The sequence below is a fragment of the Pecten maximus genome, chromosome 16 (assembly GCF_902652985.1).
Source record: "Pecten maximus chromosome 16, xPecMax1.1, whole genome shotgun sequence".
Classification (NCBI taxonomy): Eukaryota; Metazoa; Mollusca; class Bivalvia; order Pectinida; family Pectinidae; genus Pecten; species Pecten maximus.
Window position 1 is genome coordinate 32,124,321 of NC_047030.1, and position 15,364 is coordinate 32,139,684.

The 15,364-nt window shown below is 34.7% G+C and overlaps 1 protein-coding gene across 1 annotated transcript; it reads left to right on the top strand.

Moving 5' to 3' along the window:
- The first annotated feature begins 1,200 nt into the window (after positions 1-1,200).
- LOC117345178 (splicing factor 3B subunit 4-like) lies at positions 1,201-14,871 on the top strand. Its single transcript, XM_033908182.1, has 10 exons — positions 1,201-1,321; positions 3,257-3,340; positions 3,958-4,103; positions 4,942-5,070; positions 6,623-6,803; positions 7,723-7,893; positions 9,997-10,134; positions 12,342-12,422; positions 12,863-13,006; positions 13,568-14,871. The coding sequence occupies exons 1-10, from the start codon at positions 1,288-1,290 to the stop codon at positions 13,693-13,695; spliced, it is 1,236 nt and encodes a 411-aa protein (XP_033764073.1). The 5' UTR covers positions 1,201-1,287; the 3' UTR covers positions 13,696-14,871.
- The last annotated feature ends 493 nt before the right edge of the window (positions 14,872-15,364 follow it).

Genomic DNA, 15,364 nt, shown 5'->3' on the forward strand with positions numbered 1-15,364 from the left:
CTGCGTGCAAAAAGATGTGCTTTTACTAATTTTATGGATATAAAAGTACAAATATCTCCACTTTTAGTTTTAGAATCTGACGGGATGAAAAAAGTTAAATTTCAATTTTTGAAAAACTAGGTGGGGTGCAGAAGGATGATAAGAAGGCCGAAATTGCCCTTGGTTGAACCAGAGACCTCTATGGTTGAACAGTGTTTTTTTTCTAATTGCCTTTATGGAACGCCAAATCAACATATATTCAATTAATTGAACCTATCTTTAAATAATTGAAGATAGGTTTAATTCAATTAAAGATAGGTTTGATTAATTAGAGATAGGTTCAATTCAATTAGAGATAGGTACAATTCTATAAAAGATAGGTTTAAATATATGGCGCGGGAAGGATGTCATAATTAAATATTTTTGCCTAGGCAAAATTATTTTTGCCTAGGCAAAAATAGAATATTGCCTAGGCAAAAATAATATTGCCTAGGCAAAATTCGATTTTTGCCTAGGCAAAAATATTTCTGCCTAAAAATAAATCGAATATTGCCTAGGCTGAAATATTTTTGCCTAAGCAATATTCGATTTTTGCCTAGGCAGAAATAATTTTGCCTAGGCAATATTTTATTTTTGCCTAGGCAAAAATATTTAATTATGACATCCTTCCCGCGCCATATAAATAAGACTAATTGAACCTGTCTTCAATTGATTTGAACCGATCTCTAATTGAATTGAACCTATCTTCAATAACGAACAAATAGGGAATGGGAACCGCTCCCCTTGTTCTGCCAGTGAATTAAAGATATGTTGTATTTGAAGATAGGTTTAATAAAATTAGAGATAGGTTCAATTAAATTAGAGATAGGTTCAATTCAATTGTACAAATAACCTATCTTTGCCTTCGTCTCCGACCAGATTTTCCTTAAAAGCATACTTTTAGGTTTTGACATTAGAAATTAACAAACTTAGAAATAAATTGTCAATTATAACTGGCATATGATCAGTGGGAAATGTTAAAGAATATGGCTATGTGAATAAGAGTTACTTCCCCTGCATCGGTTGTACTTAATAACCATTGTACATTTGCACACAGTTATGTTTGAAATTGTGAATTTGGAATTGAAAATAAATGAGTATTGAAGGTAGAACCAACACGGACGTTAGTTTTTGGGTAAAGTGACGGAGTGTTTGGTAGGTATGGTTAGGTCCAACCACGGATCAATCTAACAAGTCGTGGAGTTTTTTGGACGTGTCGAGAACTCTCCTACGTCTGAGGTACGCTTTTCAACACGCATGGCGTAAGCAATGGCTGCCGGTCCGATTGCAGAAAGAAATCAGGGTTTGTATGTTATTGGTGTTAATTTCTAGAAATTCTTTATGACCAAGAATATTGATAAACATTTTCCTTTTACTAGGAACTATACAAAGTAGACAGATATTTTGTGTAGGTAAACACGGCTGGAGCCGCATTGTTATTCTAGGCCTCTGATAATATTTTGGTTCGTTTTGAAACGTTATGGTCTGATCATCTGTTGCAGACACCTCGCAGTCATTACACCCTAAATAATGATTTAATGAGTTTCATTTTTCATAGAGTTAAATTCATTTAGAAATTGTCCTTAGGTTCAAGATGCCTCAATTATTCAACAACTGGACTGCTCAATGCAACCCCCCAGTTTATATTGCCTTTCCTTTGTCAACATAATGTAGACTAGGCCTATATTTTATTTTGAAAGATAACATACAGCGTGCCTAACCCAGTCTCTCTGTAAGCACATACGGTTATTGACATTTATATTAAATGTCAACTTGCAATTGCAATGTCTAGCTCATGCACAGGTTAATTTCAGTTTAACGAACATGAAATTTATAATGCTAAAATTAAAGGGATTTGTAGATTACAAATATTAAAATTACACCAGACCTCATGATTAATCACCATAACAGTTATACCTCAACTCCAACAAAATATCAGTATCACACAGAAACTCGTGTCATTACAGAGGCCTTGTAACAGTCACTATGTCAGAAAATAAATTTGCCAACCAGCTTATAGATAAAATAGCCCAAGTTTTCTCTGGCCCTGTCACCATGTCTGGTGTAGGGGCCAGAGTGCACTACTATATGAAAATGTGGAATTATCAGACACCGCGTAAAACGAGGATCTATACGGACGGAATAAAAAACCTAGATGGGACTTAATGGGTGTTCTGGGGTAAATAAATATCTCATTTATCCATATATGTAAGGTAGGTGTACATGTTATGTCACACACAATTTTATTATATTTGCACCAAATTCTTAGCGACACCAAATGGTATATATAGTATAATATATAGTAGTGCGCTCTGGCCCTATACCAGACATGGTGACGACAGGGCCAGAAATCCTTACAGTTATAAAACATGTAGTTAATCAATATATTTCCATGATATTGACTAAATGTTGAAGATCTTAAGATCAGAAGAGTGTTTAGGTTGAATGAGGTTTTGCTGCTTGTGAGAGCAGGATCTAAGTAAACTGGTTTATAAAAATGTTATCTTCATTTCGTTTATATCCCAAACTTCCATGATAGAAATTCTTCACTCAGTGATTATACACGATGTAATTAAGTCCTTCCAGGTTTGGTCTCAAAAATTATGAAGTTTTATCATAGATTCCATTCATCCTCTGCAATATTTGAGAAACAAGATTTACATATCTGTACATCAAGATATAAACCAAATCTCATCTACAGATCTTATATACAAACAGCATACCATTTGCCAAGTGTATGAAAGTATATATGAAAATTCCTTGGACAATATGTCTACAGAAAATTGAAATCCCATAGCCCAAGTCTTTTTTCCATAGACCCATTTTGTAAACATATTGTTGAAAGTAGCATAACTGTCATTCAAATGCTTGCATCATCCAGTAATAACACGCTGTTATGGGTAAAAAAAAATCTATTTTAAGCTCTGATTTCATATGATCGTTTGTCAGAAAATATTGGAATGTTGTTTACATGAATTATAATGTATGTAAGGACTCAAACTTTTCATAGCCAATGGGGCCAACACTTTGAAATTTTACATAGACCGACCAGGTTTTCTATAGCCTCTGGCCATAGGACCACCTTTACTTTCGAACACTGTGAAATTGCCACACACTATGTCAACCATTCAAGGACCTTTAGAGTCAATTCTTTTTCTTAACAGAATACAGAAAATCTTTATACAGACAGCATATCATTTTGCTTTACATCAACTTTATCAGCCTTTTTCCTTTACAGATGCGACGGTGTACGTCGGTGGCCTGGATGAAAAAGTCCTGGAGGCCATTCTGTGGGAATTGTTCCTCCAGGCTGGCCCTGTTGGTAAGACAAAACATGCCTTTATATCTCTGCTTTTGTTCTGTACATAAACTTTACTAGGGTTCATATGGCTGCCCTTAAATAAAAATCATTTTAGTTTAAATTTGAAATTCATCACTTTATGATATCATTGATGTAAGTCAAACTTTAAGAAAATGTTGACTATATTATTTATAAGAAAATTTTTTTACTGGAATCCTTGTAAGGTTCAAGTTGTTCTGAAATTTCTTATTTAGCTCAATAACAATTGGATAAATAAGAAATCTTGATAAACACAATATTATATTCATGAACAATAAAACTGCATCTGAGTGATTTTATTATCGTAAAATGCCTGATTTTTCTTAGGGTTATTCCAATAAAATATTCACCAAAGAGATGGACTCCAGTTTTGTCAAACAAAAACAAAAAAAAAGATATTATTTGAAATGTACCATACACTAAGCAGCATTTCTACAACACCAACCCTACATAGAATTTCCTTGTCTTCTGGGGCCTGTTCGTTAATGCCCTTGTGTGCTCCTGTTGCAAATATAGTTCAATGGAATTACCCTAAATTAGAAATCATTCGAACTGTTCATCACAACTAAAAATAACTATTTATAATATATAATTTTCAGTGAATGTACACATGCCCAAGGACCGTGTGACCCAGAGTCATCAAGGCTATGGATTTGTTGAGTTTATGGGAGAGGATGACGCGGACTATGCCATAAAGATAATGAACATGATAAAACTGTATGGTAAACCTATACGTGTCAACAAGGTAAGATATACAGGTATAGGATCTTAAATGAGATTTCATTCATTTGAGATTTTATGAAACAAGTCTTAGAAATTTTCATTTTTTTGGGAATATATACTGGCAAGCATCTCCGAGACATGATTCATAAAATCTGATATGAAAATGAAAGCAAATTTAAGATACTTTTTATTGCATTACCAGAAAACTTACATTTTGATAGCTATAGGTCTTTAAGTAAAAAATGTGGATGGGAGAAATTTTCATGATCAAAAGGACTCCTGGCATAAATTTTCTGTGTTAACAGTACTATATTCTTTCTAATAATTGCCCGATGTTTAATAGAACAGATAAGAATTTCAAATTAAGAGATGGGAAATGATCTGAACGAGACAAAACCCCTCAAAAAATTGCAAATACGGAGAATGTTTTTAGAGAAATATTTTCAAACACAAAATAATTCTAGATTAAAAGATATCATTGATATATAAAAAAAATTATGATATGGTAGTCCTGTCAGATTACATGAAGGATTCTGACCACAAACAGGTGAAAATTATTGTCCAATAGACAAAAAGCTGTCTCTATTGTTGAAAACATATAACTATGATCTTGAATCTTGGGAAGAACACAAAATAAATAATGAGAAAGGGACTATCAATTGTCTGATGTTGCTAGACTAAAATTTAATATTGCAAAGGTTGTAAGTTCTCTGAAATATATCTACAGAAAAAAAACAAAGTTAATGGTAGTTGTGAAAATTTATTTGAAAATTATCAAATCAAGTTTGTATGACAAAATATTGCTAGCATGCATATCAAGTGATTAGTGACTATTAAACTGTATTTTTATTTTGAAACAGGCCTCTGCTCATCAGAAGAATCTTGATGTAGGTGCTAATATCTTCATTGGAAACTTGGACCCGGAGGTGGACGAGAAGTTACTGTATGACACGTTCAGTGCATTTGGTGTTATACTACAAACACCAAAGGTAAACTTTAACAACAAATCAGGAATTACCTCCCTTTAGTAAGATTTTTAGGATGCTTCAAGAAATATTTCTGACTTAATTTTGATTTTGAATTGTGATTTGGGCCAATCTCTTTTTCTGTTGTGTAGTGTAATTATCTCCCCTTACACAGTCGCTGAATATTGTGGCTGAGAATTTAAAGAGATCTTTCTTCAATTTTAAATATCTTTCACAGCAGGATCAAGTTCTGATGAAGCTAATTCACTCTTTGTAGAATCGTCTGAAACCTTTCAATTACTGATGTGAAGTGTCTGCTATTTAGGGCTATTTCAGTAAAATATCTACCCGACGGAAGGACTAATTAAAATTTCCATATGAAATCATAACATAATCTAAGGAAAGTTACTTTAAAAGTTTCCCTTACCCTTTCAACCCTAAGAAATGTTAGTGGACTCTGCCATTCATTCATCATTTAAAGTCTGATACGGTCAGTAGGGGTGAAAGGGTTAAATGCAATAATGCTTTCCTTTATGAAATTTTTAGTTAAGGGACAGTGATGAAACTGAGGCCAGGTTTGTCAAACAGGGACCATGCATAAAATTAATTTAATTTGAACGGTACCATAACAATAAGCATCATTTTCTCCAGCACCTGCTATGTATAGAATTTCTTTCTCGAGTCCTTCTGTAGGATATATAGGCCCTAAACATTTGCAGCAAAGAATTGCCTCAAATAATAGGTTAAAAGTTTTATTGTAAAAGATTTATAAATCACGTGATGGTTTTCGTCTGCCATCTTTGTTTCTATTGAAAATGAGCCAAATGAATAACAAGTAGTGATCAATAAGTGTATTTATAAATCAAAGTACTTTTCCTATCTCGTCAAGTCCCTGTGGGGTACAAGTCTGCAACATAGTGACAAGAAAAATAGTAGGAGTTCCTGTGGTCAAGTATTGTTGATGATGTGTACAATTTTATATCATTTGTTTGTTGTGAATATTTCCATTTATACTGCATCAATTGGGAAAAATTCTGATTTTACTAACATCTGACATGGGAACCCTCATTCACATCAGATGTGTGTATGTGAAAGCCATATTAATGTTGTATGGATAACAAGAAGCTGTCTGAAAGAGTTTCTGTCAGGCTTCCTGCTTCGCCATCACGTGTAGTTGTGCAGTTGATAGCTGATCAGCTTATATTTTAATTACCGGTCACAACGTTATTCATTACCACAAACTTCTAAATTAGTTTGGAATCATTTCACAGCAACAGCAAGGTCATGATAAATTAATGAAAGAAAAATAGTACCTATAATATTACCAGCAATACAGCTTATATTTAAAAAAAATTGTTGATTTTATTATTTCTCCCATTTTAAACATGTTTTGTGTATGGTAGAATATACCAAGTACCCAGCTGTAGGTACAGGTCATGTATTAAAAATCAAGCACACAGATCAAAATTTGTATCTGTGACAGCCGTAAGTGAAAGACATAAGTGTTTAAATTAATTCAGAATCTGTTTCAGTTGTCTGGGCATTTTATGATATTCACTTCCTTTTTCTCTTAAAGATAATGCGAGATCCTGACACAGGAAATTCCAAAGGTTACGCCTTCATCAACTTTGCATCGTTTGAGGCGTCGGATGCTGCTATAGAAGCTATGAATGGTCAATACTTGTGTAACAGGGCAATATCTATATCATATGCCTTTAAAAAGGATGCTAAAGGTGAAAGACATGGATCAGTGGCAGGTAGGTCATATTTACCTAGGGTCTGGAGTAGTGACCTCCAAAATCATTGATTTCAATAAAATGATTGGGTATACAGGGGTTGACACTAACTTATCGCCTTGACAGAATGCTGGGCTGCCAGGTTTTGAAATGAGGCAGCCCGGGCTGCCAGTGGTGAAACCCCTCTTGGGAGATTTGGGGGCATGTCCTTACAGCCCTCAACACCAACACAGAGGAAAAAAGGAATTCTAGATGCAGTTTCCTGCTGTCTAGTTCATTCTGAGCATAAAATTTTAAGATCTTACACAAACAGGTTTTATGTAAACAGTTTTGAAAATAAAATAATTCAAGTAAATGAAGAAAATTTTAGCTGGACATTATACATTTGACTGAAAATGTTGTCAGCCCACAGGGCTGCTGGTCTGGACATTCTGGCAGCCCAACAGGCCTCGGGAAGCCCAGGGCTGCCAGCTACTGTTAGCATCGATCCCTGCGGTATATAAAGAATGTTATGTACTGAATACTTGTTGTTTATATTTGCAGTGCTAATATTTCACTGTTGTCCCACCTGGAACTATTTTTGGGGCATTATATTTTGCGCAATATCAAATTTGTGCATTAAACAGATGAGAAAATGTCATGGCATTGTTGTTCATTTGCAATTGTAAATATATACCAAAATTCTAATTCCAAATGAATTTTCTAGATAGATCAGTCAGACATTAAAGAAATATGGTTATCTCCCCTTACTTTTGGATGATGATTTCATATCAAAATGACAAAGTGAAATTTTTCTGTCACATATTCAGTAAAATTTATATTTCTCCAATAAATATCTATTCTGTTAATGTTTTAGTATATTTTTTGTCTGGACTGATATATATTTTTTGGACTGATTTTTTCCATTGCTTTAAGTTTGTGTTACTTCGTTTCGTTTCAGAGCGTCTCCTAGCACAACAGAACCCACTGTCATTAACAGACCGACCACATCAACTGTTTGCTGATGCTCCACCCCCTCCACAACAACCGCCAGCTCCTTCACAACCCTCTTCTATAGCCCCGCCCCCTCCTCCGCCTTCACCAATGGGACTCAACACAGGCCAAAACCAAGGTTAGTTAAATATACTCCAACAATGTTAGAGGTTGAAATGCCGAAAAATTTATGATAGGTAAGTAATAACTTCCCAATGGCAATTTAGGTGATGCTGGCTGTCATATATTCAAAGTCCAGATTTCAATAACATTTTGCATTTTTGCATATTAAAATGCAAATTATCAAAGGGCTAAAGGAATTAGTCTTCACCACTAATCAAAGTCAGAAACTTTTTCATCAAAAAAAAGCAAACAATAATTGTTTTCCTCTTTTAATGTGAAGATAATGGAATATGAAAACAGAATGAAAATATCCACATGAGAAATGAAACTTAATTCCTTTTCTTTTCATTACTAGAATTTATTTTATATAAAATGCTTATTTGCATATTGTATTGGTCCAAACCACCATGTTTGAAAGCTAGGTCATTTTACCATGGCTGCACCTGAGAGTTTCTTTAATGATGAATACTTATTTAGATGCTAACTTATAGTGATTAGAGCATAATTAATAATAATCAATTAATTAATTAATGCATAAACTGTAAGTACAGTCAAACCTGCTCCAACGACCCCCTGTATATAACGACTGCCTGTCTATAACGACCGGTTTTAGGATTCCCCGTGAGATTTTACTATATAACGACCCTCTGTATAGCGACTACCTGTCTAATGTGGCTAACGACCGGTGATTTCGGAACGGCGGTCGCTAATTTGTTTTCTATAGCGACCGATTTCTGTCAGCCATTTTCTGCTCTCGGCAGTCATCCCTCATAAAATCCCCAGAAAATTCAGACACATCGACCCTGGCTTGATTATACAAACAAAGGAGCACCACAACCCTGGCCTGAGTATATAAACAAAAGACCCCTACCACCTGTTAGCCTATAATTACTGTAGCTGCCCTGGCCTGGGGCTCAGTAAGAGAGGAGTCGGGTCACCATGCGTGTCGGTATTACATTACAACTGTGCACAGGTGGCTTCATTTGACACGGTCAGTTAATTTTGTGATTACAACTAGGATACATCACTTCAATAACAAACACTGGTCATATCTGTCAACAAGATTTACTCACATGAAAGCCAATAATGCCTTTCTTAATCGTAGCTGTCGGTACTAGCGTTTGTACTGCCGCCATCTTTAATTAGTCAATACTAATAAAAAGTCGTAAACTGACACAAATATCCGGATTTCAATTTAGGTCAGAAAAAAATATTTTGGTTTTAAGAAGTAAGACTATAACACAAAATAATTAGTAGTAACACAAATATAATTAATTAATTAATTATTGTGTATTCTTTTTCTTTATTTATGAAAGAAAGGGAGATAATTTGATAGATACATATAGCATTATTTCAGAACAAAATTTAAAAAAAAAAAAAGACCATTTTGAGTTATATTTTGTGTGTGGGTCCACAAATCATTAAATATTAAACCCTTCAGATTTATAAAGTTTATGCATTTATTTAACTTCTGACTGGTCTTCTGAATGCCCTGTTCAATGACAATTTATTTATGTCAGTTTTAAGTAAATTGGTTGGTGCAATAATTTTGACCTGTCTATAAAGGCAACCTGTTTATAGTGACCGTTTTTCTGCCTCCCCTTGTGCGGTCACTATAGACAGGTTTGACTGTATATAAAGTTTTCATCAAAGTTTAAGCCATAGATATAGATACAATATAATCAAATCTTTTTTCTGCCCTGATTTGAGAGATTAACACACATCAAAGACATAGTGCTTGGGAAATAAAGACATGGCAGTCAGCACCATAATGTCAGATAATGAATCGGCCAATCAGTGGCCTCTTATGTTACAGGAGTAAGTTAAATAATGCTTATTGAATACATAATCAGGGCCTTAATTAAAATCTCCATTGCTGTGACAGATAAAGTTCATTTCTCTGCTTACAGATGACAATATGTATTCAGACTATTGTTTAATTTTGATTCTTGTATGATAAAATACAACAACTCAATCTAAAATATCAGAAATTTTGTCAGTGAAATTGATCCAAATTTCAACTGATAATTTCCTGGCATTGTGGAATAACTAGGCTAGACTTGTAGATGTTAATTATAAAATGTTTGCTGTATGTATGACTCTGTCCATGAACACACAGGTATGGGATCTGTTGGCATGATGCCGCCGCCAGTGCCACCACCAAACTCCAGTCAGCAGCAGATGCCAATGCCACCACCCCCAATGCCACCCATGGGGATGCCACCCTTCCCTCCCCCAGGAATGCCACCACCACCAGGTAATAATAACTAATATTACGAAAATTTGTGTAATCACTTGTTAGGAAAACTTTTTCTCTGAAGGATAATGATGCTGAAATTCCTTTTGAATAATATCATAAACTATTCATTTCAGGACTTTTCTTAAATTTGTCCATTAATTACGAAAACAAAGCTACAGAATGTTGAATGTGATCTTGAACCTCTTTGAAATCCATATTGCTATATTCATTTCATTTTTCATCCCTTGTTGAATTTTAAGCCAACCATCTGATGATAGTGGGCTATTTAAATCACTCTTTATCTATGGTTCATCCGTAAACAATCTTTGTTATTGCTATTACTTTAGTAGTACAGCAAGATTATTTCTCTCTTTAGTAGTACAGCAAGATTATTTCTTAAACTTGCCTTGGTCCTTAATTGTGCCCAATTTATTTGAATCTGAGCAGAAATCAAAATTGCCAAATCTTGAATTTGAAGTTTGTTATCGTTATTTCTGAAGAAGTACAGGAAATTTCTCAAACTTAAAATGTCGGTTTCTCTTGGTCCCTAGTTGTGCCAATTTACTCTTGAGTCTGATTGTCGGATTGGAAAACAATATTGTTGACAGGCAGCCATCTTGGTTATTTGTACTTCATAACATAATGAAAATATAGCTTGTCATCCAAACAGTCAAATACAGAATCAGACAGGAATCATTCCATAGAAAATTCCTTTGCTGATTTCTTCAAAGATAAAAGTCAGCTTCTGTTTCTCACATGATTTGGTCAACGTTTCCATGTGAAGCTCTTAAATATGTAAAAGAGTTTCTAAAACAGTTTGCCTTGTGGGATGGCAAGTAAAACACAGTTATAGATAAAGATTTTGAAGTTCTCGCATACTTCACAGGGTTATCCCACCGTGACAAGGGAAAATATAAATCGATCTCGCACAGGTGGGTAATGACAGCTGGCACACGCTATATGATGCTCCTCACAATAGCGTAACGTCATCCTTTTATGTTGAGTAACCGAGCCGTAAATGATGACGTCATTAATTTTGATGTACATTCCAAGGAGCATTGCAGATGGCGTGATGAAAAACTTTCATAAAAGCTTACATTTGCTTGCAAGTATGTGAGAACAATAATCTAACATGGGTCTGTTCCGCGAATAAGGATATCTCAACCCTCTCGTAATTAAAGTTTGGCTGGCTAGCACTCGGCAAGCCTCGTGCTGACTGGCCAAACTCTTATATACTTGTCCACAGAACAGACCCATGTTATAAGATTCTGTTAATCTTCCATGGATATCAGATGTATAGGTAAAACAAATTCAGATGAGCTCAGTTAATTATCTTGTACATAAAAACTGCCTGATAGTATAAAACTTGTTTATCTTGGATTTTGACAGCAGAAGTTTGTTATCACCATTTCTTGATAACTGGAAAGATATTTCTGAAACTTGATGTGTAGGTGTCCTTTTGTCCCTTATCCGTTCAATTCTTTGTCTGATGGAGAAAAGATGGGCAACAAACCGCCATCTTGAATTTTGACAGTTTAAGTTTGCTATCGCTATTTCTTGAAAAGCAATTGAATGATGTTTCAAAAGATTCCCATTTGTTCTCTTTTGTGACCATTCAGTTTTTTCAGGAAAAAATTAAATTGTAGATATGTTAAATTTTGACAGTTGAAGCTTGTTATTGCTCTTTCTGAGAAAGTTCTTCTTAGATTTTTCTTAAACTTCATATTTAGGAATTTGTTTTATAACACTTATAGCATCTTGATATACATAAATGTTGATATCGATGCATCGAACGTAACCTGTAATGACGAAGTGTGAGCCAATGATTAGATAACGTTGTACATCGTGTCAAATCAATATGTAAGCTAAAATACATTTCTTTAAAAAAAAATTACGGGAAAATCACAAAAATACCCTAAAATCAATTAAAAAAATTTTCAATTTTTTGGAAATTTTATATGCATATAAGCGGGAGTCGGTGTTTTAGTCGATGCAAATACACGGGATTAAAATACAAAGATAAAGAAGAAGAAAATCGGGACCTGAGAATTTTATGCAAATAAGCGGGATATTCAAATAACCGATATGCAAATAAGTGGGCTCCTCTGTAGTAGTATAGTAGTCCAGCATGTAGCAAAATATTTCTTGAAGATGTCAGCAACACACAGAGCTAAGGTTGACTTCTCAAAATGAAGATTACTGATTGTACAATTATTTATTGACAGGTGTAATGAACCCGTACGGTCAGGGACAGCCACCCCCTCCAACCTCTCAAAACCAAACCGGCCAATCACAGAACAGCTCAGGTAGGTCAAACCATTGTTCTACAGTGAAACCTCACACTTACATACATGTAGTAGTTGTTAGAGACAAAGATAATTATTGTAATCCATAGTCAATAATCCAGTATCTGTCTGTAGCCTATCTTTATATGTCAGAACTTATCTCATGAGAGGTGAATTTTATTGACCTTTTGGGGTCATGTAATACTTAAGAATTCAGTTTTAACATCATGTCAGAATTTATAACAAATCATAACAATCAAAATCTGAATAAACTTGGAAGCAGATTTTTATACAAATAAGAAAGGTTTATCATCATTATACTGCCCCAATTTACTTCAACTGACCAATCAAATTCCATGTACCATCTTGATTGAGAATTCTAGCCTAATTGGTGTGACAATGCCAAGGTAATTAATTAGATTAATTGAACCTGTTGTTTAAAGAACTTCTGTCAATTTCAGGGGGTCAACCTCCACGTATGCCGCCTGGCATGCCACCACCCCCGGGGATGCAACACATGGGAATGCCACCTCACCCTGGGATGAGACCTCCACCCCCGGGCTGGAGAGGTCCCCCACCCAGAGGACCAGGCGGACCACCATTTGGTAGGTGACATTTTCCAACATGATATTTTCACTCTGAATGTTTGTGTAATTAGTAGTTTATCTTTATTACCATAATTATAATCTGAAAGTATAAATGTTCTCATACCATAGGCTCAAATTTTTGTAAAATTACTCAATGGTGATATTCCTCAGTCCATTACAACTCAGCCTTTTACTTAACCACTCACAGAATTGTTCATAGAAAGCAAAACCTTTATTTTTTAATTGAAAAACAAAGGGAATATAAAAGAAATATGGTATGTTGACTATTTCCTAGAAATAAATTCACAAGAATATAAAGTAAATACAAAAAGTAGCACAGAGAACTATTCCATGGATTTCTAGGATATCAATATTCTGTATTCAGTACAGATGAACAATTGTACTATATTTAATTTTTTTTTTAATCTGAAAATGAAACTTAAAAAGGTACCTATGCACTATGCACTATATGCACAAATTAGCCTTTTTCAATGAAGTCAATATATGACAGGGACAAATTTTCAGTAAAATTTTGTTTATATTGCTTTGATAACAATGCAGTTGTGTTTGCTTTAACAGGACGACCCCCACATCCAGGAATGAGAGGCCCACCCCCAAGTGGACCCCGTGGTCCAATGAGAGGTCCCCCACCCAGGGGCCCCCGACCTCCTTTCCAGGGGCGACCCCCACCGCCCCCGATGTACTGAAGTGTGAATCTCTGTTGTTCAGAGGAGTGTGACAGTTAAAATGCCTCGGGGGAGAATCTCGGGCTGACAAGGATCACGTGACCTGATAAAGATTTCCGGATGGATTTGATTGTCTATTTAACTTCTAATGTACAGTAAGATGAAATCAGTCCAAACAAACAGTTCCCATCAGGAAACTCAAACCAGTTGATGAGAAAGTGTCTCTCGTCTGTTTTGGTGTAACTGCTCTCTTGTTCAAATATTGTCATTAGTTGTGCGTTAAATACTGACAATGAAGCAAAACGTTGATGGAATTGTTGCCAATCAACTTTTCTCTGGACTTTTAAAAAAAAAAAAGATTAATATTAATCACAGAAAAACTAAGCTAAACCCCCTTTTCTGAGAGGTGGCAGGTTTATGAAAAATTCAGTTTTTTTTTTTTTTTTTTTTTAGCGAGAGAGGTTGGGTAAGGGTTAGGCAAGGCTTATGGAAATATTAAGCAAATCTTTCTTGGAGAGATGAATTTAGGGATATGTCAGTGTTATAAAAAATGCAGCATATTTGTTTTTGAGAGAGAGATTAGGATAACAACCCTTTTATTAACCTTTCAGTTTCAGTAGTTAGCATTGGCCCTAAATCAGTTTATCTGGAAGTACAAAATATAATATGATGTTACCCACATAATCCATGAAAACATCTGTCCCACAAAAATTATCCTGTATACTGTTACTCATTTCATTTCATCCATTTAATTATCAGAAGACTTGCTGTTGTTCACTTTAGTAAGTTCTCTACTAGTACTCATGTCCATAGCCAAACAAGTTGGTAGCTGACAGGAAATTTCATCAACTTCTTTTATTCCATCCAGATGTTTTGGTGGAAAGCTTGACTCTTTAAAATAAAAATAAAAACATCCCACAGATCGAATTGTCTCAAAAATCGAGCCACTAAATTTGTAGGACGTGAAGGGTTGCTGAAGCTGAACCACAGGTTGCAATGAAGAAAATGTGTTCCAAAGATTTAGTAATGGAATTTGTTGCTATCTATTCCAACTATACATGTTTATATATTTTGTGTCATGAGAGGAATGTCATGTTTTATATTATGTCATGAGGAGACTCTGTTATGTCATCTCATAATGATACATGGATGTATGTAGTTATTTTATTATGTGAAATAAACGTCTCGAAGACAGTTCATTGTTTTGATGATATATGTTTTATATCTCTGTAAATATATTACATTGTGTGGTGTCTGTCAGCCATCCAGCTGAATATATTTCTTTTTAATCAACTTGTCATCGGACAGGCCAAGTTTTAAAATATTTGACTGGTAGTTTGCTAGGATGAAGGACTACCATGGTTATTAATATGAATGACCCTGGTCAACTTCAAAGGTCACAGGGGTCAGATGTGTCAAAATCTTGTAATGATTCTTCTCATTAATCAAAAGGCTAGGGGCTTCTGATAAAGGCTGCTGATTTTGTTCAAATGTATTAGGAGTCATATTATATTAAAAATAAATAATCCAGATCTAGGATAATACGTTTAAGGTCTAAGGGTAATGAATTGAAATATTCATTTAGTTAAATCCTTGGGTTATAAGCTATGACATGGTCAAAACCAACTTTGAAATTTACCTGGATCAAATCTTCCAAACAAAGTCTTCACTTCATTGGCTACAGAATGGC